The sequence below is a fragment of the Prionailurus viverrinus genome, chromosome D3 (genome assembly GCF_022837055.1).
Source record: "Prionailurus viverrinus isolate Anna chromosome D3, UM_Priviv_1.0, whole genome shotgun sequence".
Taxonomy (NCBI): domain Eukaryota; kingdom Metazoa; phylum Chordata; class Mammalia; order Carnivora; family Felidae; genus Prionailurus; species Prionailurus viverrinus.
Window position 1 is genome coordinate 30,027,071 of NC_062572.1, and position 23,443 is coordinate 30,050,513.

Below are 23,443 nucleotides of genomic sequence, written 5' to 3' on the forward strand. Positions count from 1 at the left end.
GATTTCTGCTCTTGCTTTTTACTTTCTTTGGGTTCATTTCTTGTCATTTTTAGTAGCTTAAATTATGTTTTCTAACCTTTTTTTTCTTTTCTAATATATGAGTGTCCTCCAAGTACTGTTTTAGCAGCATCTCATGAATTTTGAAATATATTTTCATAATTTATCTTAAAATATCTTATTTCCTGGGGTGCCTGGGTGGCCCAGTCGGCTGAGCGTCTGACTTCAGTTCAAGTCATGATCTCACGGGTTTGTGTGTTCAAGCCCCATGTTGGGTTTGTGCAGATAGCACAGAGCCTGCTTTGGATTCTCTGTCTCCCTCTCTCTCTGCCTCTCCCCAACTTGTGCTCTCTCTTTCAAAAATAAACCTTAAAAAATTTATATACAATTTTTTGTCAGGTTAGCTAAGATACAGTGTATACAGTGTACTCTTGGCTTGGGGAGTAGATACCTGTGATTCTTCACTTACATACAACACCCAGTGCTCATCCCCAAAAATGCCCTCCTCAATGCCCATCACCTATTTTCCCACCCCGGCAAATTGTTTTAACTAAAAAATATTTTATTTCCCTTATGATTTCTTCTTTGATACATGGTTATTTGTAAGTGTTATTTAATTTCCAAATATTTGGGGATACTTTAAGTTATTTTTTTGCCTTTGATATCTATTTTAATTCCATTGTGCTTTGAGAAAATCCGCTGTATGATTTCAATTATTCTGACATTATTAAACTTGCTTAACAGGACAGCATTAGTCTATCTTGATGTATGTTTCATATTAATTTGAAAAGAATGTGTATCCTGCCGTTGTTGGGTGTGGTGCTCTGTACATGTCAATTAGGTCAAGTTCATTAATGGTATTATTTAATTCTCCGAATTCTTTTTTATTTGGCCTATGTGTTCTATCAGTTGCTGACAGAATTTTTCAAATCTCCTTGAAATGTTTGCAGATGTGTCTATTTCTTCTTTTACTTGTGTAAAATATTTATTTAATGTACTTACTACATTTTAATTTTTGATTTAATGTATTTTGAAGCTATATTTTTAGCTGTATAAACATTTAGGATTATGTCTTCAGGAAGAACACACTCTTTTATCACTATTAAATGTCCTTCTCAATATCTGGTAATAGTCCTTATCTTTAGGTCTACTTTTTCTGATCTCAGTAGCCACTCCATCTTTCTAGTGATGATTGTTTTTCACAAAATAATTTCTTTGCATCCTTTTCCTTTCTATTTCTCTGTGTCTTTATAACTAGAGGGTATCTTTTATAAAGAGCATATAATTGCATCTAATTTTTCTTGCAGCATGATAATCTCTGCCTTTTAAAAAGATTTTATTTTTAAACAATCTCTACATCCTTTGTGGGGCTTGAACCCACAACCCTGAGATTAAGACTTGCATGCTCTACCAACTGAGCCAGCCAGACACCCCAGTAATCTATGCCTTTTAGAGAGTGTGTTTAGTCCACTAACTTTAATTATTGGAACAGTTTGTTTCATGTTTACTATCTTTGTTATGTCTTTGTCCCTTATCTTCTTTGTTCCCTTTGCTTCACCTTTTATACCTTCTTTGGATGAATCAAGGAATTTTTAAGGTTCAATTTGATCTCATAAGTATACCTTTTGCATATTTCTTAACAGTTGCATTACAATATGTGTTTTTAATTTATCACAACACCTTAAATTAATATTATACTACTTTACAGAAAACAAAGTTATAATTTCATTTACTCCCCTTTATGCTATTATTGCAATTTATTTTACTTCTTCATATGTTATAAATCCAACAATACTTTATTATGTTTTTGCCTTAAACAATTTATAGATTTTTTAAAAACTTTAATTTTCTTTCATCCAAAAGAAATTCATTGACATCTGCATACTGCCTTTAATGAATTCTCTCAGGTTTTGATTTTCTGAAATATCTCAATATATATTGCTTTTAACTTTTAAGTAAGTTTTGTTGAACATAGAATTCTTAGTTGACAAGTAGGGTTTCTTTGTTTTTCTTACACCACTGTGAAGATTTCATTTAATTGTCTTCTGGCTGCCATCATTTCTGATGAAAAGTCATCTGTAATTATTTTTTATTGTTTCCCTACTGGGCTGTCTCTTTGTTGTTATTTTTGCTTTCCATCCTTTGTTTTCAGCAGTTTCACTAGGTTCTTTTTTTTTTTAATGTTTTTATTTATTTTTGATACAGAGAGACAGAGCATGAGTGGGAGAGAGGCAGAGAGAGAGGGAGACACAGAATCTGAAGCAGGACACAGCCCGCTGCGGGGCTCGAACTCATGGACTGCGAGATCATGACCTGAGTTGAAGTCAGACGTTTAACTGACTGAGCCACCCAGGCGCCCCTTCACTAGGTTCTTCTTTATGTTTGCCCTTTCTGGAATTCCTGAAGTTTTTGGATTTCAGGGTTAATGTCTTTCCTCAGTTTGGGGGAGTGGGGAGGAATATGGCTGCTATCTCTTAAGATAACTCTTCTGCTCCATTCTTTCCTCTCCTTCTAAGACTCCAATTACATATACATTAGATCAATGATTCTCAAAGTGAAATGTGGTATAAGAACTTCTGGAATTCTTCAAGACCCTTTTAAGAGATCCACAGGATAAAAACATTTATTATAAGAATATTCTCATAAGCATTCAATGTAGTTTTCTAGAATCTATATGATGTGTGATATCACAAAAGATTGAATGCTGAAGCACTTTTGAAGATCCAGCTGTCTTCTATTATATTAAGGAGATTTGCATACACACACACAAGTCAAATGGTGCCACTCTTCTCACTACTTCTGTTTTGGAAAATATAGTATTTTTATTTCATTTTTAAAATATGTCATTTATGTTAAAATTTGTTATTGGCTGTGTGCCCCCTCCCCAATTCATATGTTGAGATCCTAATGCCTGATCTGTGAGAATGTGACCTTACTTAGAGATAGGGTCTTTGTAGAGGCAGTCAAATTAAAATGAGGTCTTTATTTATTTATTTATTTTTAATTTTTTTTTCAACATTTATTTATTTTGGGGACAGAGAGAGACAGAGCATGAACGGGGGAGGGGCAGAGAGAGAGGGAGACACAGAATCGGAAACAAGCTCCAGGCTCTGAGCCATCAGCCCAGAGCCTGACGCGGGGCTCGAACTCAAGGACCGCGAGATCGTGACCTGGCTGAAGTCGGACGCTTAACCAACTGCGCCACCCAGGCGCCCCTAAAATGAGGTCTTTAGAGTGGACCCTAAGCTAACATGACTGGTGTCCTTATAAGAAAGGGAAATTTGGAGACAGACACACACACAGGAAGCATGTCATGTGAAGATGAAGACAGAGATTGGAATAATACTTCTATAAGCCGAGAAATGCAAAAGATTGAAGTAAGCCACCAGAAGCTATGGAAGTCATAGAACAGATTCTTCCTCATAATCCTCAGAAGGAACCAGACCTACAGATAACTTGATCTCAGATCTCTAGCTTCCAGAGCAATGAGACATTATGGTATTTTGCTACAGCAGTGCTAGGAAACTAATACAGCATGTATTTGGCTTATTGTTTTTTAATGAATTAATAAATATTTCTAAAATTCTTCAGTGAACTGAAGAGCTCTTTATACTCTTAAAATTACTGAGAACTCCAAAGGGTTTTTGCTTATGTGAGTTATATATATATATATATATATATATATATATATATATATATATATATTAACTGAGCCAACTGAGCCACCCAGGTGCCCCTAAACATTTTTAAAAATGTATTTAAATAATAGAACCATTCTGGAAGCCCTCAAACTCTGGACTATGTGTCATTAGCCCACTATCTGCTTGAGATTCATTCCTCTGTGCAAGTTTGTAGCTGCTATTGGCAAGAGGATTAGTCTGACAACAAGCTACCTATACAGGTACTTAGAGAAGGTATTTAGGTTATAACACCAAACATTAATGTAATAAGACATTATTAATGTGTTTTTGTCTGTAAAATCTCCCATTTTAAAGAGTTTTTAAAAATTAAAGTATTATTGACATACAATATTATATTATTTTCAGGCATATAACATAGTAAGTTGACATTGGTATACACTGTGAGATTTTTACTTTTATTTTATTAAAAAATTTTTTTTTTCAACGTTTATTTATTTTTGGGACAGAGAGAGACAGAGCATGAACGAGGGAGGGGCAGAGAGAGAGGGAGACACAGAATCGGAAACAGGCTCCAGGCTCTGAGCCATCAACCCAGAGCCCGACGCGGGGCTCGAACTCACGGACTGCGAGATCGTGACCTGGCTGAAGTCGGACGCTTAACCGACTGCGCCACCCAGGCGCCCCGATTTTTACTTTTAAAGTGGGATATACACCCATATTTCTTTGGAATTTCACATGGCCCTGCTAATCAGCCCTCAGGATTTCACATGGATGACCCTCAGGAGTCAGAAAGTAACCTAGGATATCTCTCTATCTAAGAGTCTTACAGTACCTATTCTCTATTAAATAAATGCCTTTCACAGCTCCAGAATTCTACAGTCAGTAGAAAGCAATAACTGCATCCTCCAATCCACTTCTTTATTTTAGACTGGACACATCCCTGTAGCTACTGTCTTGTTACTTTTCAGGACTGGTAGGCAGAGATATGAGTGGACAGCACACTTAATATGGAATCCCTGGGATGGTACTGATTTACAGTCACACAACCAGACCCATGAGACCCACAGTGACATAAATATGTACACAGGAGCAAAGATACATAAAGATACACACACTGATGAGCACTGCAGGTACACACAGACACACTGAGTGACATACAGAGTAACATATACAGCATACACACACTCATAACTGGACCTGTGAAACCCACAGATTTACAAAGGTGTGTATCTACCCAGACACAAACTAGAATTGTGAGAGAACAGCCACACACATACAGGTTTACAGATTCACCTGTACAAGACATACACACACTGTTACACAGAACACAGACACAGATGATTCTCTGAACCATCCACAAATAGTTACAGGCAAAAACACACAGAGGGGCACAGGAGCAAATACACACATAGTCATTCACTCAGACCTGTGAGACATACACACATACACGAGCACATATCTATACAGACTCAGACCAGACCTGTAAGTCAACAGCTATATGCCATCACATACAGAATCACACCAGACTCACAAGCCCACAAGTGCAAATTACACTTCCATGTACAGAAAGCTTACACACATACACACATCCAGACACATACCAGAACTGTAAGAGAGCAGCCAGATACAAGCCCGCAGACCAGATTGCATGCATACACTCTTTCTCAGAGGCACACCCATATACACACACACACGAGAAATGAGGCAAGAAACACACAGAGTCAAAATGAACATAGGGTGATTGTGCAACAGATACAAAGAAACAAGATCTGTAAGACCCACAGAGACACAAATATATATACACAGGTTCACCTATACACAAGGACTCACACGATAACCAGCCCTATAATACAACAACCACTCACCACCACACTCACAGATTCACAACCAGACTTGTGAGATTCAGATACACACAGTCTCACACCCACCCGGGCTTTTGCCCTGGGGTTGCTATTGAACACTGTCTGCACTGAGCACAGCTCGCTGGTGTCAAATGAGACCCTGTATGTGGCCAAGCCTACCTGTAGTCAAGGTAGGGGTCTGAAAAGTTTCCAGTCTGCCTCACCCCAAACTAGCTCTCAGGAACCTGGTAATAAACTTCTTTCTGGAGTTACTCGGCCTGGGTTCAAAGCCTGGCTCTTCATCCTCCTGGCTGTGTGACCTGCGACAAGTTACCCCACCACGCTGTGCCCAATTTTCCTCATCTCTAAAACGAAGGTAATAATATTTACCAAACCTCACTGAGCTGTTGTGAATGTTCTGCCAGAAAATACATGTCAAGCTGTTTCCAGGCAAGAAAGGTGCCTGGCATGTTGTTGGTCCTCAATAAATATCGGCATCATCACTGTGATAAAGTTACGGGACTGTGCCAGAGCTGTGCCACAGCCCAGATCCTCCTTCCCAAGCTCCTAAGGGTGGGCAGTCCCACCAGGGCTCGGGCTCTCCCTTCTTCGGGGTCCAGGGTGCAGGCCACCACCTCTAGGGTCCCTAAGACCAGAGGCCTGAGGATTCGCAAAAATGAATGTGGGTCGGAGCCCACCCGACGCCATCTGGAGGCATGGACGAACTGATAGGATATTTCCACGTTTCTGGGTACCGTCCTCTCACATCCCCAATGAGAGAGAGAGAGACACTCACTCCACTCATTCACTCACGCACCCACCCACCGAGACACAAGAGCCTTATGCAGCAAAGAGTGGGAGGAAGAGTGGGGCGGGGCCAGAGAGTTTAGTTGCTGCGCTGGGAACTACATTTCCCAGAAGCCTGTGCTTACAAAGCCGGTTCGCGTCCAGGTGCCAGGCAGCTCCCGGACCCCGACTGCATTCTCTCAATGGAGTCCGCGCCAGCGCGACGCAAAGGCTACCGGAAGTTGTAGTTCGCGTCCGGTCCGCGCAGGCGTACTTTCCCGCGGCGGTCGCTGAGCTGCTCCTTTGTGGTCGTGGGTCCGCTTTTGTGGGAGGCCGGCCCGCTTGTTCGCGCATCTGTCCGAGCGTCGGTCGGTCTGTCAGTCCGCGGAGGGGCCGTGTTCTACGCCCGCTGCCTCCGGACGGCTGAGCTTGAGGCCGGCCCTGGTCCCCCGACGCAGTGCCCCAGGTCGCGGGTGATGGGGCGTGAGCGCAGCCTCGGGTGTGTGGCGCTTGCCGAACCAGCTTGACCCCGACCTTGAGGGGAACTCAGGAGTCTCCGCGTGCGTGACCGTGCAGCCGGGAGTGCGCGTGCAACCCCACGGGGCTCCCCTGCAGGCTGTCCCTGAGCCCCAGGAGCAGGACCCGCGCCTCTGGGCCTGGCCTGGGGCCCAGGAGGCTGCAGAGCTGCCCACGCCTCCGGGGAACACTGCCGAGGGGCGCCATGGAGACCCCTGCCCCGAAGCCCCAGGAGACAGGTACAGTTGACTCTTCTAGTCACTGGGTCTGTGGCCTTGCGCTTGAGACTGACACCCAGAGATGTCAGCCTAGTTTCCCAGAAGCACCTAGCAGAGTCAGGCCACCGTGCGCATCCGTTTACTTCCACGTCTCAAGCATGCTGAAGAGGAAGGGAATGGCAGTATTCTTCCTTCTTGATTGGAGTGCCTGAGACACTGGCAGAATTAATCCCTGATGCCTATCGGATTGTATTGGATATTAGGGTTCTCTCCCTACCCCATCTATATGGGCGGTTCCTGACTTCTCTCTGATCCTCCCCCATGCCAGGGGTGGAGTGGGCTCTATTTAGTTCAGCCATGCGCCTGGTGGCTATGGGCAGAACAGCCCCTTTGACTCATTTCTCCTCCTCAGCTCTGCCCTCCCAGGAGCCTGCTCTTACCCTCAGAAAGAATCCAGAGGATAAATTGGGTCAGGGTCTCCTGGAAGCCAGGTCCGAGGTGAGTAGTTGTCTTTTTTTCCTTCTGAACATCTCGCTCTTTATAAAGGGGGTTGGCACTTTTCTTCTGCCCAGGATCTTCAAGTCATTCAAGGACCACCTCTCCCCCTCTCCCAATCTGGGGTGCCTGCTCTCCCGTCCTTAGGAAGCTCTGGGCAAGGGAACAGCTCTGGTAGAAGAGTCCAAGTGTGCCCTTGAAATGAGTGTCCCTTCCAGCCTGATTCAGCCCAGTGGGTGGGTCATTTGCCCAGCATTATAGCAGGAGCTCAGAGGAGTGGTTTTAGTGGAACCTAAGCACGTAGATGACAGCTCACCCAATCACTTCAGTCACCTTCACATGCAGACCTGGGGGATGGCCCTCCTTGGGGAGAATTTTCTGGGATGGAATCAGGTAGGGGAATGTGGAACAGTTGAAGGAAAGGCTGCATTGCAGCACCAGGGTAAGAGTGTTGGTAAGGGGGTGCGTCCCTGTCTGCATTTCCACTGTACGGACCCTGAAATGGGGTTGTCAAGGAAAAACCTGGAGTTTTAGCAGATTTGGGAGCTCAGCGAGGAATTGGCCCTGGGGCCACTTCTGCAGCTAAGTAGGGCCCAAATCCCTCCTTTCACAGACTTTGGGTTTTGTTTCTCATTTTGTTCTACCACCCAAACCACCCCCATCCTTCACAGTATTTAAAAGGGTACAGTTGATAAAGAGAGTGTTCAGTAGTGAGAAGGGCTGGAGGATGGAGGGTCCTTTGACTTTTTTAGGGTTTTGTGATTCTGTTAACCTCCCACTTGAAAGGGGTCTGATTACAAAAAAATAGAAGTAACTATAAAAACCATATTATGAGATGTGCCTAGCTTCTGTAATGTGTTAGAATGCTCTTTTGTTCTATAAAACGCTCAAGATTGAAATGACTGTCAAATGCTGTATGTGATCTTTGATGGGTCAGAGATCCAAAACATTCAATCAAAGGAAGTTTGGGACAATTGAGGACATTTGAAAATGGATTTATCTTAGATCATATAGTATCAACATTAAATTTCTTGGGTGTGATGATAACACTGTGATTGGGTAAGAGAGTATCCTTAGAATATACAAGGTGAAGCATGTGGGGTAAGGTATGATGTTTGCAACTTAGCTTCGAATGGTTCAATAGGAAGTGTGCGTGCACTTGTGAGTGACTCCCTCAAGGTAGTACCTTTCTTGTTCATAGGTGTTATTCCTAAAGGATCAGCTTGTTAGATCCTTGAGTAACTGGTCCTCCTCTCCTGAGTACTCTTCTCTCCCAGCAGTCCCACTCAGACTCACAGTCAAGTGTTTTGCTCTCCTGGGACATCCCCCCCACCCCCACAGTCTTTTCTGACTTCCTTGCCAGTTTCAGTACCACACATTTGATTCCCACACCTTCCCCCTGGGATTTGTTTCCTATTCTACAGAATGAATGCACACCAGACATGGGCTTCTCCCAGTGGGTTGGGAATACCCCCTGATGGGCCTTCACAAGGCTCAGATCCTATCTTGCCCTTGCCTTTTGACACCCTCACACAGAAGCCTTGTAGCCTCTGATAGCCCCCTTTCTCCAACACCACATTCTGTTGTCTCTGGAGCTTGTTTCTGCCTATGTTTCTCCTTTCTTCTGCTAATGCCATGACCATTATGCTTCATCCCTGCCTGCCTCAGTTATGGGCATGTTCTCAGCATGTGTCCTCACCCCCACTTTCTCATCTCCATGAAATCCAGTGGGTTTTCTGAATCACATTTATTGAGGTATAATTTATATAAAGTTCTCCAATTTTAAGTACAGGATTTGATGAGTTTTGTTAAATGTAACCAGCACCACAATCATAACATAGAACATTTCCATCACCCAGAAAGTTCCTTCAAACCCCTTTACAGTCAGTCCTCTCCCCCAATCCTGTGGCAGCCACAGTTTTGCATTTTTTAAGAATTGTGTATGGAAATACATAGTATGTAGTGTTTGCTTTCTTTTTAAAAAGATTTTTTTAATGTTTATTTATTTTTGAGAGAGAAACAGACAGAGACAGAGCATGAGTGAGGGAAGAGGGAGAGGGAGACAAAGAATCTGAAGCAGGCTCCAGGCTCTGAGTTGTCAGCACAGAGCCCAATACAGGGCTTGAACCCATGAACTGTGAGATCATGACAGCTGAAGTTGGACTCTTAACCAACTGAGCCACCCAAGCGCCCCTAGTTTTGTTTTTTAAAGATTTTATTTTATTTTTTTTTAAGAGGCAGACCCGTGAGTAGGTAGAGGGGAACAGAGAGAAATCTTAAGCAGGCTCCACTCTCAGCATGGAGCCCAACGTGGGTTGCAGTCCCATGACCCTGGGATCATGACCTGAGCCAAAACCAAGAGTTGGACGCTCAACCAACTGAGCCATCCAGGCATCCCTAAATATTTTATTTTTAAGTAATTTCTATACCCAACATCGGGCTCAAACCCATAACCCTGAGATCAAGAGTTGGGTCTGCCAACTGAGCCAGCCGGGTGCCCCACATAGTTTTTAGTTTCTAATTTCATTTAGCGTAATGCTTTGAGTTCATATCGTTATGTGAATCAATAGTTTGTTCCTTTTTATTGCTAAGTAATATACCATTTGTATTAGTTTACAAGGGCTGCCATAGCAAAGTGCTACAGATGGCTTAAACAACAAATTTATTGTCTCAGTTCTGAATGTTCAAGATCCAGATTTCAGCAGGATTGGTTTCTTCCAAAGCTGCTCTTCTTGGTTTGTAAAGGTACCTTCTCCCAGTGACTTCACATGGTCTTTCTCTATACATGTCTGGGTCCAAAGTTCATTTTATTATCAGGACACCAGTCCTATTGGATGATGGCTCACTATAATGACCTCATTTTGCCTTTATTATCTCTTTAAGGACCCTCTCTCCAAGCATGGTCATTTTTCTGAGGTACTAGGGGCTGGGACTTCAACATGTGAATTTGGAGGGGTCACAACTCAGCCCAAAAGACTGTATGGATATTTACAATTTGTTCATCCATCTACTAGCTGAGGGATATTAGGTTGTTTCCAAGTTTTGGCTATTACAAGTAAACCTGCTATCAATATTTGAGTACAAATATAGATATTTGTACTCTGTTTTAAATTCTCTAGAATAAATTGTTTTAAATTCTCTAGAATAAATACCTAAGTGGAATTGCTGAGTCAAATAGTAAATATATGTTTAATTATCAATTTTATCGATCATTTCCAAGAGCCATCTTTTGATTTGATTTTCTCTATTGAATTTCTGTTTCCTATTTCATTGATTTTAGATCCATATTATTTCCTTCCTTTACTTATTTTGGTTTCTTTTTTTAAAATTAAAAAAAATATATTTATTTATTTTTGAGAGAGAGAAACAGAGACAGAGAGTGAATGGGGGAGGGGTAGAGAGAGAGGGAGACACAGAATCTGAAGCAGGTTCCAGGCTCTGAGCTGTCTGTACAGAGCCTGATGTGGGGCTCGAACTCACGAACCATGAGATCATGACCTGAGCCAAAGTCAGTTGCTTAACCGACTGAGCCACCCAGGTGCCCCTACTTATTTTGGTTTCTTAAAGTTGAAACTCAGATATTGATTTGGCACCTTCCTTCTTTTCTCATATACCATCCGATGCTATAAATTTCCCTCTTAGCACTACCTTAGCTACATCCCACAAACTTTATGTTGTATTTTCATTTGTATTCAGTTCAAAATAGTTCCAGTTTCTATTGTGATTTCTTCTTCAACCTTGTGGTATTTAGGAATGTGTTGTTTAATTTCCCAATATTTAGAGGATTTTCCAGATATCTTTCTATTATTGATTTCTAGTTTAATTCTGTTGTAGTTAGAGAAGGAACTTTTGTATGATTTGAATTTTTTCAAATTTACTAAGATTTATTTTATTGCTCAGAATGTGGTTTACCATGATAAATGTTCTATATGCACTTGAAAAGAATGTGTCTTCTGCTTTTGTCAGCTAGAGTGTTATGTGAATGTTAATTAAGTTGAATGATGTGTTAATCAATTGTTTTATGTCCTTACATATTTTTTGCTTATGTGTTCTATCAATTATTGAGAGAGATTATTGTTGAAATTACCAAGTATAATTGTGGATTTGTCTTTTCAGTTCTATCAGGTTTTTGCTTTATGTATTTTGAAGCTCTTTTGGTAGGTACATCTATAATGTTGTGAGCTTTTAATGAATTGCTGTTGTGATGATGACCATTACATAATCACATAGTGATTATTATGTAACATCTCTCTTTATCTCTGATGATGTCCTTTGCTCTGAAATCTGCTTTGTCTAATGTTAATGTAGCCACTTCAGCTTTCTTTTGATTAGTATTTGCAGGATATATCTTTTCCCATTCTTCTACTTTTAAACTACTTTTGTCTTTGTTTTTCTTTTTTTCTTATTTGATGTTTATTTTTATTTATTGTGTATGTGTGGTGTATTTGTCTTTGTTTTTTTAATGTTTATTTATTTATTTTTAGAGAGAAGGATCATGCACAAGCCAGGAAGGGGCAGAAAGAGAGGGAGAGAGAATCCCAAGCAGGCTCCACACTGTCAGCATAAAGCCCAACACGGGGTATGATCTCACCAACCGAACCGTGAAATCATGACCTGACCTGAAATCAAGAGTCGGACATTTAGCCGACTAAGCCACCCACGTGCCTTTGTCTTCATTTTTAAAGTGGGTTTCTGTGGCTGACATATAGTTGGGTCTTAATTTTTTAATTCGACTTGACAATCTTTAATTTTCAATTGGAGTATTAAGACCATACACATTTATTTATTTGTTTACTTTAAGTTTATTTATTTATTTTGAGAGGAAAAGAGTGTGTATATGCAAGCAGGGGAAGGGCAGAGAGAGAAGGAGAGAGAGAATCCCAAGGAGGCTCCACACCTGCAGTGCAGAGTGGTGGCTCAGTTTCACGAACCATGAGATCATGACCTGAGCTGAAATTAAGAGTTAGACACAACTGAATGAGCCACCCAAGCACCCTAAGACCATTCACATTTCTTTTTTTTTAATTTTTTTTAATGTTTATTTATTGTTGAGACAGAGACCGAGCATGAACGGGGGAGGGTCAGAGAGAGGGAGCCACAGAATCTGAAGCAGGCTCCAGGCTCTGAGCTGTCAGCACAGAGCCCAACGCGGGACTCGAACTCACAGACTGTGAGATCATTACCTGAGCCCAAGTCGGATGCTCAACCGACTGAGCCACCCAGGTGCCCCAAAGACCATTCATATTTAATATAATTATGGCTATGACTGGATTTACATCTGCCATTTTGTTATTTGTTTTCTAGGTCTTGTGTCTTTTTTGTTTGTTTCTCCTTTATGCATTCTTATGAGGTAAACAAATACTATTTTAGTATACTCTTAATTTCTCTGATTTTGTTAACTTATTTTTTCCTTTTAGTTGCTTTACTAGATGCTAGAGTGAATTTGACTTTGTTGAGTGTTGGCTTTTTTTTGGAATTCTTAAATATTTCTGGAATTTGTTCTGGGTGGGCATTGCTTAGTATTAGTTGGATCTTTCAAGGCTTGCTCTTTAGGTTTTGTTAAGGTGGAGCCAGAGAAGGCTTTAGTCTTGCGCTAATTTTGTCAGACCACTGAAGCTCTTCTCTTCTGTGGACTTTTCTCAGTGCCCATTCAGCAGGAGGGCATTCCACTCTGGCTGGTGAGACCATAAACTACCCCCAACCTTGTGTGAATTTTAATAATTGTTCTACCTACTTCTTTCTGGTGTTTCTTTTCCTGGTTTGGGGTTGTTTCCTCCCAGGCACATGCCTATTGGTCCTCAGTCAGTCTCAAGTGGATCCAGAGTTCTGGGTCCTCTGCTCTGGCATGTAGCCCTAGAAATTTTAATCACCTGGACACCCTAAACTCTGTTCTCCTTCAAGTTGGTGAGACCACAGGTTCTGTCTGGGTCACCACTCCCCACACTATAGTCTGGAAACTGCTTCCAGGTGGGAGGATCGGGTGGCTGTGGGGCTCATTTTGTTTCCCTTCTGTCAGAGGTCTGTTCTGAGCTGCGACTCGTCTAGTGTCTTGAATTCAATCATTGTTTCATACATTTTGCCCAGTTTAGCAGTTGTCTGAGGGAACAGGGCAAACCTGGTCCTTGTTACTTTTTTGTGTCTGGAAGCAGAACATGAAATGCAGTTTTTACCAGGCTGCTTCTTCTTCACTCTGCCAGCCCACACGCAGAATCTGTTCTTGTCCCTCTCTCCTGCCTTCCCTCTGTCCATCCTGCTGCAGAACACAGGCATCAGCACCTCAGAGCACGTGTCTTCATCCTCTGGCCACAGCGGCACCTCCCACTGCTCCTCATCCACGACGACAGAGCTCCGTGAGCGGGAAGTATCAGGACACGCCCCCTGCCGGAGCCTAACTCACCCCATTTCTGGGCGCCAGCATGCTCTGCTGTGGCCTGCCCCTTCTCTAATGCTTGAGACAGGAGACATCCCTGACACGATTCTGGACGCGTACTGCTGTTTGTTCTCTTCTCATAGAGCCAGGGCAGGGTCTCCAGCTTCTTGGTGTGCCCAGCCAGAGAGGCCGGAGATGGCCAAGTGGGGACTGACAGACGCTGCATCCTTTCCTTGGTACCTGAGACTGAGATACTTTCACCCTGCTTTATTTTCTCTTCAACCACAGGAGGCCCCACTGCTCCCAGTCTTTTCCCTAGCTGCAGGAAAACAGGCTCAAGGAAACTGGGTGGCCAGACCAAAATCATACTGCTAATCCCTGCCCTGCTTTGCTTTTCCTTCTTCTTTGAAAAGTAATTTTTTTTTAATTTACAAAACCAATATTTGCTGTGTAACAAAGTTAATAATCTTCTTTCCCTGTACCTACAATCACATTTCCTTAAGACAGCCAGTGTCCTCAGTTTTGATACTTATTCTTCCACATCTCTTTCCTTGTTCACATGAGCAGCTTCCAGCATACGTAGACATGGGGCTTAACCATATTGTTCTAAAAATGGGATCAGACTGTACACATTCCAGTGCTTCCCTTTGTTTTTATGGACGTATAATTCACATACCATAAAATCCGTCCTTTTCAAGGGTACAATTCAGTGGTTTTGAGTGTATTCACAAGGCAGTGCAACTGTCAACTGTAGTCAGTTTTAGAACATTTCTATCACCCCCAAAAGAAACCCTATATCCATTAGCTATCACTCTAGCCCTCAGCAACCACTAATTTGCTTTTCGTCTCTCTGTATTTGCTTATTCTGGGCATTTCATATAAGTGGGATCATACCATATGTGGCCTTTTTTGGCTTCCTTCACTTAGCATAATGTACAACGCATACCTTTGGATAGCTGCATTATTTTCCGTGGTCTGCCTGTAGGCACCTACCCTAATTTAGTCAACCATCCTGATGCCTTGGTTGGTTGGTTTCTGGTAAGTACAATGCTGGCAATACTCAGCCTTGCATTTGCTTCCTTATGTGCAGAAACTTTGTTTCTACAGTGTGAATACCCAAAAGAGTAGAACAATTCCCACTCCCACCAAAAATGCTTCCTCATTGCCAGGATGCCAGGTTTTAATTAGTGCTCCCCTGGTAGGTAAAAAGTGTTACGTTATTTTGTTTTAATCTACGTTTTCCTGACCAAAAAAAAAAAAAAAAAAAAATCATTACTCTTTCTATATGTCCATTGGAAATGTGCAGTCTTCCTCCTTGAATGGCTTTTTCTTATTTTTCAAATTTTGAAACCTTTAAGCAGAGTAATAACAACCCTCTGTGTACCTACTTTGCAAAATTAATGACTAAATTGTGTCATATTTGTTCCAAATCCTTTAAAAAAGTAAAATATTGCAGGTAAAGGCAAGAGGTTTTTTTGCATCCTTCCTGGCCCCCCATCTTCTTCTTCCCCTGCCCTCCTCAGTCTGTGACAGTATCAGAGGATGGTGACGAACGGCAAACACCAAAGGGCACCTGCCATCTGCCAGGCACTCGAGTGTGTGCTTCACACACAGTAGTAATTCATTCAGTCCTCTCTGTGATTAATGACATAGGTACTGTTAACAGACAAGGAAACTGAGGCACCCCCAATTCATAGAGCCAGGAAGGGCAAGAGTGGGTAGCCCACCCAGGCCATTGGGCTTAGAGCCTGTGCTCTCATCCACCAGACAGTAGAGCTAGATGCACATCTGAGTATCTGTAAACTCCACGCGGTGCCGTGTGTGGTTCTAGACGGTACCGTGTCAGGCATCACACTGGGCATGGTTTCCCTCAGCCTGCTTTTGTGCCCACCACACTGCTCTGAAGAGCTCCCCACAGGACGAGTTACTCCACCGTGTTCATTTTCAGTGCTGCACAATTTTCTGTGGTATATTCATCCCTACCGGTTGATGGGCGTTCAGCATGTTTCCAGTGTTTTCTCAGTTACTCGGGCTGGATAGGAATCTCAGAGTGAACTTCTGAGGCACAGGGAACACACACTCTCGGCTTCACTAGAGAAAGTGGAGCAGGTTTTGCCCTCCAAAATGGATGTCCCCCTGATACCTATCCAATGGTGTAAGACCATCTGTTTCCCCACGGACCAGCCCCCACTACTTACTTTCAGGCTTTAAACATTGTGCCTCTCTGCTGTGTGTGAAATGGTATTTTATTAATCATTTCTGTGTATCTAGTGTAGCTGAGCATCGCCTCATGTGCTTATTAGTCATTTGTCAGTGTTCTGTGAATTGTCTGCTTAAACCCTATGCCCATTTTCTTTTTTCTTTCTTCTTAGTGATTTGCCAGTGTTGCATGCAGAAAATGTAAACTTTCATGGAAGAAACGTAAATCGCCCCCTCCTGGTTTCTGGGTTTCCTGTCATGCTAGCGAGGGATTTAGGGAACTATCTCCCAGCAGCGCCCACATTTAGATCCTTGTCCCACCGAGACTTGCATTTTGTGTGTGTTATAAAGAGTGACTTTATCTTTCCTACTGCGTTATGTTGGTGTTTGTCTGCGGTCGGGCTGCCGTAACAAAATACCACTGACTTGGCGGCTTAAACAACAGAAATGTATTTTCACACAGTTCTGGAGGCGGCAAGTCTGAGATCAGGGTGCCAGCAGGGTCCGGTTTGCTGAGGCTCTCTTCCTGGCTCTTGCTTCTCAGGATGCGCAGCAGGGAGAGAGATCTCTTGTCCTCTTCAAATGCAGCCACCAAGCTTGTCAGATCAGGGCCCACCCCTATGGCCCCTTGTAACCTCGGATACCTACTAAAGAGACCCTGGCTCCAAATACAGTCATGTCGGAAGTGAGGGTGTCCACATATGATTTCAGGTGGACACAGTTCTGTCCACAGCAATGGTGAAAACTGTCTAAAAGTATAAACCACTTTTTTTTTTTTTTTTAAATTTTTTTTTTTTCAACATTTATTTTTGGGACAGAGAGAGACAGAGCATGAACGGGGGAGGGGCAGAGAGAGAGGGAGACACAGAATCGGAAACAGGCTCCAGGCTCTGAGCCATCAGCCCAGAGCCCGACACGGGGCTCGAACTCACGGACCGCGAGATCGTGACCTGGCTGAAGTCGGACGCTTAACCGACTGCGCCACCCAGGCGCCCCTAAACCACTTTTTTTTTTTTTAACATTTATTCATTTTTTGAGAGACAGAGCATGAATGGACGAGGGGCAGAGAAAGGGAGACACAGAATCCAAAGTAGGCTCCATGCTCTGTACTGACAGCACAGGGCCCAAAGCAGGGCTCAAACTCATAGACCGTGAGATCATGACCTGAGCTGAAGTCAGAGGCTTAACGGACTGAGCCACCCAGGCACCCCAAGCATAAGCCACTTTTAGAGCTGTTGGTCAAAGCTCTGGTGGTCCCTAAGGATGCCCCCACTCTTCCTGACCTCCTGGTAGGCAGAAGGCCTCATCTCAGGGCCTGAAATTGTGCACCACAGTGCCTGACCATGGGTGCTGATGCAGGTCCAGGGTTTCCAGAGAAACCTGATGAGCTTGGTTGTATGCCAGTCACTCCCAGCAAACACTTACAAGATGGGAGCCAGGCCTCCCCTGCTTGGTTTGTTCTTCATTGTTATGTCTAATGTAATGCCCTGTCTATGATTTAAGCCAAGATCCCACAGTACCCGTGTCTTTGAAGAAAGACACACCCTTGCCACCTTAGGTCAGTGCCCTGATGGGCCTGGAGAGCTTATATGCTGCTATCAAGGGGGATGCAGAGTGGAATTGGAGCGTGAAGAGCTAGAGGAACATTGGGGATGCCAGCCTGGAGGCTCCAGAGCCGGTGAGGAGCCCCAGGCAGCAGAGGAGCCTGGGGTTCTAGAACAGGAGTGCTTGCACGTGTCAGTGACCACTGTTGGGGAGAGTGGGAACAGGTCAGGACATGAGCTGAGGGAGGGCAGGGGAACAGGGGTCTGGTGGGAAGGTGTGGGAGGCAGGCAGGCAGAACACAAAGTGGCTCCCTTGGTCCTTTGGGCCTGTGCTGGTAAGTAGAGTTTACTTCCTTAGGGTGTAATAATGGCTTCCTGCCCAAAGTAGGGTCCTTTTGCAATGGTGAGATTTGAATAGGGCTTCTGGGTTCTTTGTACTAGTCTTTCAAGTTCTTAAGCTTGACATTCTTAAGCCTGGGAAGCATAGCGTCTTACCCAGAACTTACAGCAGCCTCCAGCCCACTGAGGCACCTGCACCAGGGCTGGCCAGTTAGCTTGGCCCTCCCAGTCCAGAAGGCCAGGGTCTGCATGGCCATTCCTGGTTCAGACGTGTTGTGTATGTTGGGCTGTAGATAGATGGCATCTACAGCACAACCTTCCATACTCAGGAGAAGGTCACCCAAGGTTAACCCTTCATTCCTAAGGTCCTGAGTCGACATGTGGCTCCCTCGGAACCATGAACACAGTCTGAATCACTCCTGTCCTGAGTGAATGAGAATGTGTGTGTCATTCCAGGAATCGGTGACTTTCAAGGATGTGGCTGTGGACTTCACACAGGAGGAGTGGGGCCAGCTAGACTCCCCTCAGAGGGCCTTGTACCGTGATGTGATGCTGGAGAACTACCAGAACCTTCTTGCCCTGGGTAAGATAGCTCCTCAAGCTCAGCCTGCAGTCTGGGCATTCTGCCATGCCAATAGGTATTCCCAAGCCTCCCTTCGGTGCCAGGCCCAGATGCAGGAGATGTGGTCTCTGCACTGATGCTGGGCCTGGGCAGTGCATGGTAACTGCCAACATCCTTGCCTGGAGGTGGGGCTGGTCCCAGGGTGGGGGCCAGAAGAGAGGGAGGAGATGGACAGGGGCCTGGGAGCCCAGCCTGCCCTGGAGCTTTCCAAGGGAGATACAGAGGGGAACATTAGTACCCACGGGGTCCTCAGAGTATGTGCTTCATTTGAGGTTCTGCATGTGAGACCCCGTCCCCGGGGATGGCGCACACCTCTTAGTGCTGGGCTGGGCTGGGCTGTTTCCTGGCGCTGTCCTGCTGTGGGGAGCCACAGCACTCAGAACCACACACACCACTTCCTCCCTACAAACAGGACCCCCAGTCTGCAAGCCAGATGTGATCTCCCACTTGGAACGAGGTGAGGAGCCGTGGTGGATGCCCAGAGAAGCCCCTGGAGGGGCTTGGCCAGGTGAGCAGGGAACACAATGGAAGGATGTACAGACCCTTGCCTCTCAGTGCTCACACCCCCGCCCCCGTGTGGTCCTGCTTCCTTCCTTCAACACATACGTTGAACACCAACTGTGTGTGGGCAACTGTGCTGGAAATTCAGTGGTAAGCAAAACAGGCAAAAACCTCTGCCTTCTACTGGCGAGAGACAGAAATAATGTCCACATCTCTGGAAACATTCAACAAGTGGCAAATGGACAGGGGGCAGGGAGTGTGTGGAACCAGGGCTCACTCACCGAGAAGAAGGCAGAGTCAGCCTTGAGTTGGGAAGGGAGGGGGATCAAGGTTCGCAGAGGTGGCTCCAATGGAGATCATACCCCTGGCATGTGAGGCTGACAGGAGACTGATTTAGCTCTTAAAGAGATGTACATACATCAGAGATGTACATACACACAGCAGTCGATGTTTCGATAAGTGAATCATGTCCAACCGCCAGACCCCGTGAGCCCTGCCCCTTTCCTGGGTCCCTGGCTCTATGTGGAATTTCCCATCTCCATCTTCCTCTGCCCCGTCTCTTGTGGGCTTGTACCCATCTCACCCGAGATGCATGCCCCGAGCCTTGGCGTGCTCTGGCTGTTGGCCTCCCCTCTCTTCTCTGTGCTCACCGAACCCCCAGCAGACCACAGCCTGAGTTCTAGTGCCAGCTCTCCGCGTGCTTATGGAAGATTGCATTTTCTGTTTCTTACAGAAGGGGAGCCTGGGCATGAGGTGAAGGACGAGTTGTGTCAACGACAGGGTGTTCACAAGGAAGAGCCTTACCAGGAGCCCATCACTGAGCCACTGGTGAAGTCTAGCATCCACAGCCCCAGTCTGGGCAATGGGTGGGCCCGAGAGCATCCAGCAGCCTCTCTGGTGAGGGGTGAGGCCACACTGCAGAGGCCAACGCCCACCAGCTGCCGGGACATTTCCCTGGAGAGGTACCAGCAGGGCCATGAGGTGTCTGAGAAGGATTTCCCCTCTGGGCGTACCCTCTTCACCCCCCAGAACATTCCTGAAGAAGCAGACCCTCCTGATGGGTCCACCGAGGGCTTCCGGTCTGGTGAGGCGGCCACGAAGCACCGGAGAGCAGGCGCAGGGAGAGGCCCGTGCAAGTCCGGTGATCACGGTGAACATCTGGCCCCAAGCAGGAGGCGGGTGGCGGCCTCTGGGGATGGCCTCTTCATGTGCAGCGAATGCGGAAAAGCCTTCCGCCAGAGCTCGTCCTTGACCCTGCACCGGCGGTGGCACGCCCGAGAGAAAGCCTACAAATGCCACGAGTGCGGCAAGGCCTTCACCTGGAGCACCAACCTCATCGAGCATCAGCGCATCCACACCGGCGAGAAGCCCTTCTTCTGCGGCGAGTGCGGCAAGGCCTTCAGCTGCCACTCATCGCTGAACGTGCATCACAGGATCCACACAGGCGAGCGGCCCTACAAGTGCAGCGCCTGCGAGAAGGCCTTCAGCTGCAGCTCGCTGCTCAACATGCACTTGCGCGTGCACACAGGCGAGAAGCCCTACCAGTGTGGCGCGTGCGGGAAGGCTTTCAACCAGAGGACGCACCTGACGCGCCACCAGCGCATCCACACAGGCGAGAAGCCCTACAAGTGCAGCGCGTGTGGGAAGGCCTTCACCTGCCACTCGTCCCTGACTGTGCACGAGAAGATCCACAACGGGGACAAGCCGTTCAAATGCGGTGACTGCGACAAGGCCTTCAACAGCCGCTCGCGCCTCACGCTGCACCAGCGCATCCACACAGGGGAGAAGCCCTTCAAGTGTGGCGCGTGCGGCAAGGCATTCAGCTGCCACTCGTACCTGGTGGTGCACCAGCGCATCCACAGCGGGGAGAAGCCCTTCAAGTGCAATGAGTGCGGCAAGGCCTTCAGCTCCCACTCCTACCTCATCGTGCACCAGCGCATCCACACCGGGGAGAAGCCCTTCGACTGCAGCCGCTGCTGGAAGGCCTTCAGCTGCCACTCGTCCCTCATCGTGCACCAGCGCATCCACACCGGGGAGAAGCCCTACAAGTGCGGCGAGTGCGGCAAGGCCTTCAGCCAGAATCACTGTCTCATCAAACATCAGAAGGTCCACGCCGGGGAGAAGTCGTTCAGATGTAACGAGTGTGGGGAAATGTTCGGCTGGAGCGCCCACCTTGCCGAGCACCAGAGACGACACAGTGAGAAGCCCTTTGCCATTCAGTTCAACAAGCACTTACTGAGCACCTACTACGTGCCGGGCAGCCTGCTGGGCACGGGGGGCACGGGCGTGAGCGGCGTGGACCCACTCAACGCCCTGGACGTGGCAGAGCTCTTGTGCGTGGTGCAGCCCTCGGCCAGCAGGACTTTCCCGCTGGGCAGCAAACCTGGACATTAGCATGGCGTGCTGGTTGTCATCAGCCTCGCTGCTTCCCCAGAAAGCACTGCGGCTCAGATCCACGTGCCTCAGATACAAGACTGGCCCTGCCGCCTGTGCCCATCTCCCCACGTGCTGGGACACCTCTCTGAGCAGTCGGCACCACCCTGGGAAGGGCTGCCCTATAGGAGGGAAGACGTGAGGGCCATTTGAGGATGTCCCGTCGTCCTGCTTTCCTTGGGCTTGCAAGTCACCGACCTGGGGAGTAGGTCTTACCTGAGGACAAAAACAAGGTATATTGATCATTGTGTCCTCAGGACCGGCTCCTGGCATGATTTCGATCAGGAATTTCCTTTGTATGCTGTTATGTTTAGAATAATAATAATGGTAATAATAGAAACAGAGTAAGTATGAACGCTATTCTTTCCAAGTGAACATTATTCTGTTCTGGGAGAGGAGAATAATCTTCACTGGTGGGGGTTTGGGAAAAGGCAGATTTCCCGGCCTGGCTTCATTGAAGCAGCTCTACTGCCGGTGACAGCACCTCCGTCTCAGAAGCCCAGCATTAGCGTAGCCAGGTCCTGACACACCAGCTTCGTCCTGGTGGGAAATGGTGAGCACACAGGCGGGTGCCCGGCGTTCATCCAGGGTGTGGTGTTGGGGATAGATGTGTCTAGAAGCACGCCTTCACCCAGGCTGGCCAGTCTGCCCACAGGGCCTCCCTCTGCTCACCGGTTCAGCCCTGTGGGAGGAGCCCCTCTGAGGGGACCTGTCCCCCTGCTGTCTTCAGAGGTGGACGGGGTTCATCTGGAATTAATGTTTATTCCGCGCAGTCCTAAGCAAATCCAAGCTGCTTTCTCAGTGATAATACTTTATGTTTATAGAGAGAGCTATAGTTTATGAAATGCTTTTTAGTATACTTTTTAAATTATGGCAGCAAAATGACCACATTTCGGGAAATGTGGAATTAAGGAAAAGACTCCCATAATTGCTAATAAAACTGCATTTCGCACTTTGATACATTACCTTCTGCTTGTTTCAGAGTGGATTTTTACGTTACTGCAAATATAGTGTATATATCACTTTAATCTTTTTTTCCCACCTACTGCATAGCAGAATTTTTTCCCAAGTAACTGCACTGTCCTTGGAGTTACATGTGTTTTAAATGGAGGCATAATGTTCTATTAAATATTCTTTTATTGGATGTTGAAGTTATTTCCATGTTTTCACTATTATAAATCATTTCACAGTTATAAACTATTCTTCATAGAGCATCTTTTTGGGTTTTGTTTGGTTTTGTTTTTTAAGATTTTATTTTTGGGGTGCCTGGGTGGCTCAGTTAAGTGTCTGACTCCTGATTTTGGCTCAGATCATGATCTCACGGTCATGGGACTGAGCTCTGCATCAGGCTCTGCACTGACAGCACAGAGCCTGCTTGAGATTCTGTCTCTCCTTCTCTCTCTGCCCCTCCCCCGTGCACACCCACGCTCTCCCTCTCTCCCTCTCTCTCTCAAAATAAACTTAAGGACCACCTGGGTGGCTCAGTCAGTTAAGCATCTGACTTCGGCTCAGGTCATGATCTCACAGTTTGTGGGTTCAAGCCCTGCATTGGGCTGTATGCTGACAGCTCAGAGCCTGGAGCCTGCTCAGATTCTGTGTCTCCCTCTCTCTCTCTGTCCCCTCCCCACTCATGCTCTGCCTCTCTCTCTCTCTCAAAAATGAATAAACATTTATAAATTAATTAATTAATTAATTAATTAAACTTAAGGAAAAAAAAAGATTTTATTTTTAAGTGATCTCTACAGCTAATGTGGGGCTTGAACTCACAACCCTGAGATCAGGAGTCACATGCTCCACTGACTGAGCCAGCCAGGCTCCCCCTAGAGCATTTTTTTGCATTATAGTTCTTTTAGCATTAAGAAAAATCTAAGAAAGATTTCTAAAAGTGAAATTTTTGAGGTAAAGGAACAGCCTCAAGAATCACCATTTTTGTATGTTTTT

At 45.7% G+C, this 23,443-nt stretch overlaps 1 protein-coding gene across 2 annotated transcripts; it reads left to right on the plus strand.

Moving 5' to 3' along the window:
* Positions 1 to 402: 402 nt before the first annotated feature.
* On the plus strand, positions 403 to 22,772 carry ZNF74 (zinc finger protein 74). 2 transcript variants are annotated; one of them, XM_047828551.1, is made up of 6 exons: positions 403 to 413; positions 6,629 to 7,020; positions 7,412 to 7,497; positions 18,403 to 18,529; positions 18,981 to 19,076; positions 19,803 to 22,772. In XM_047828551.1, the coding sequence occupies exons 2-6, from the start codon at positions 6,987 to 6,989 to the stop codon at positions 21,461 to 21,463; spliced, it is 2,004 nt and encodes a 667-aa protein (XP_047684507.1). In that variant the 5' UTR covers positions 403 to 413; positions 6,629 to 6,986; the 3' UTR covers positions 21,464 to 22,772. The 2 variants fall into 2 exon arrangements, with proteins under 2 accessions (XP_047684507.1, XP_047684506.1); XM_047828550.1 differs by lacking the exon at positions 403 to 413 and having other exon boundaries at positions 6,536 to 7,020.
* Positions 22,773 to 23,443: the final 671 nt, after the last annotated feature.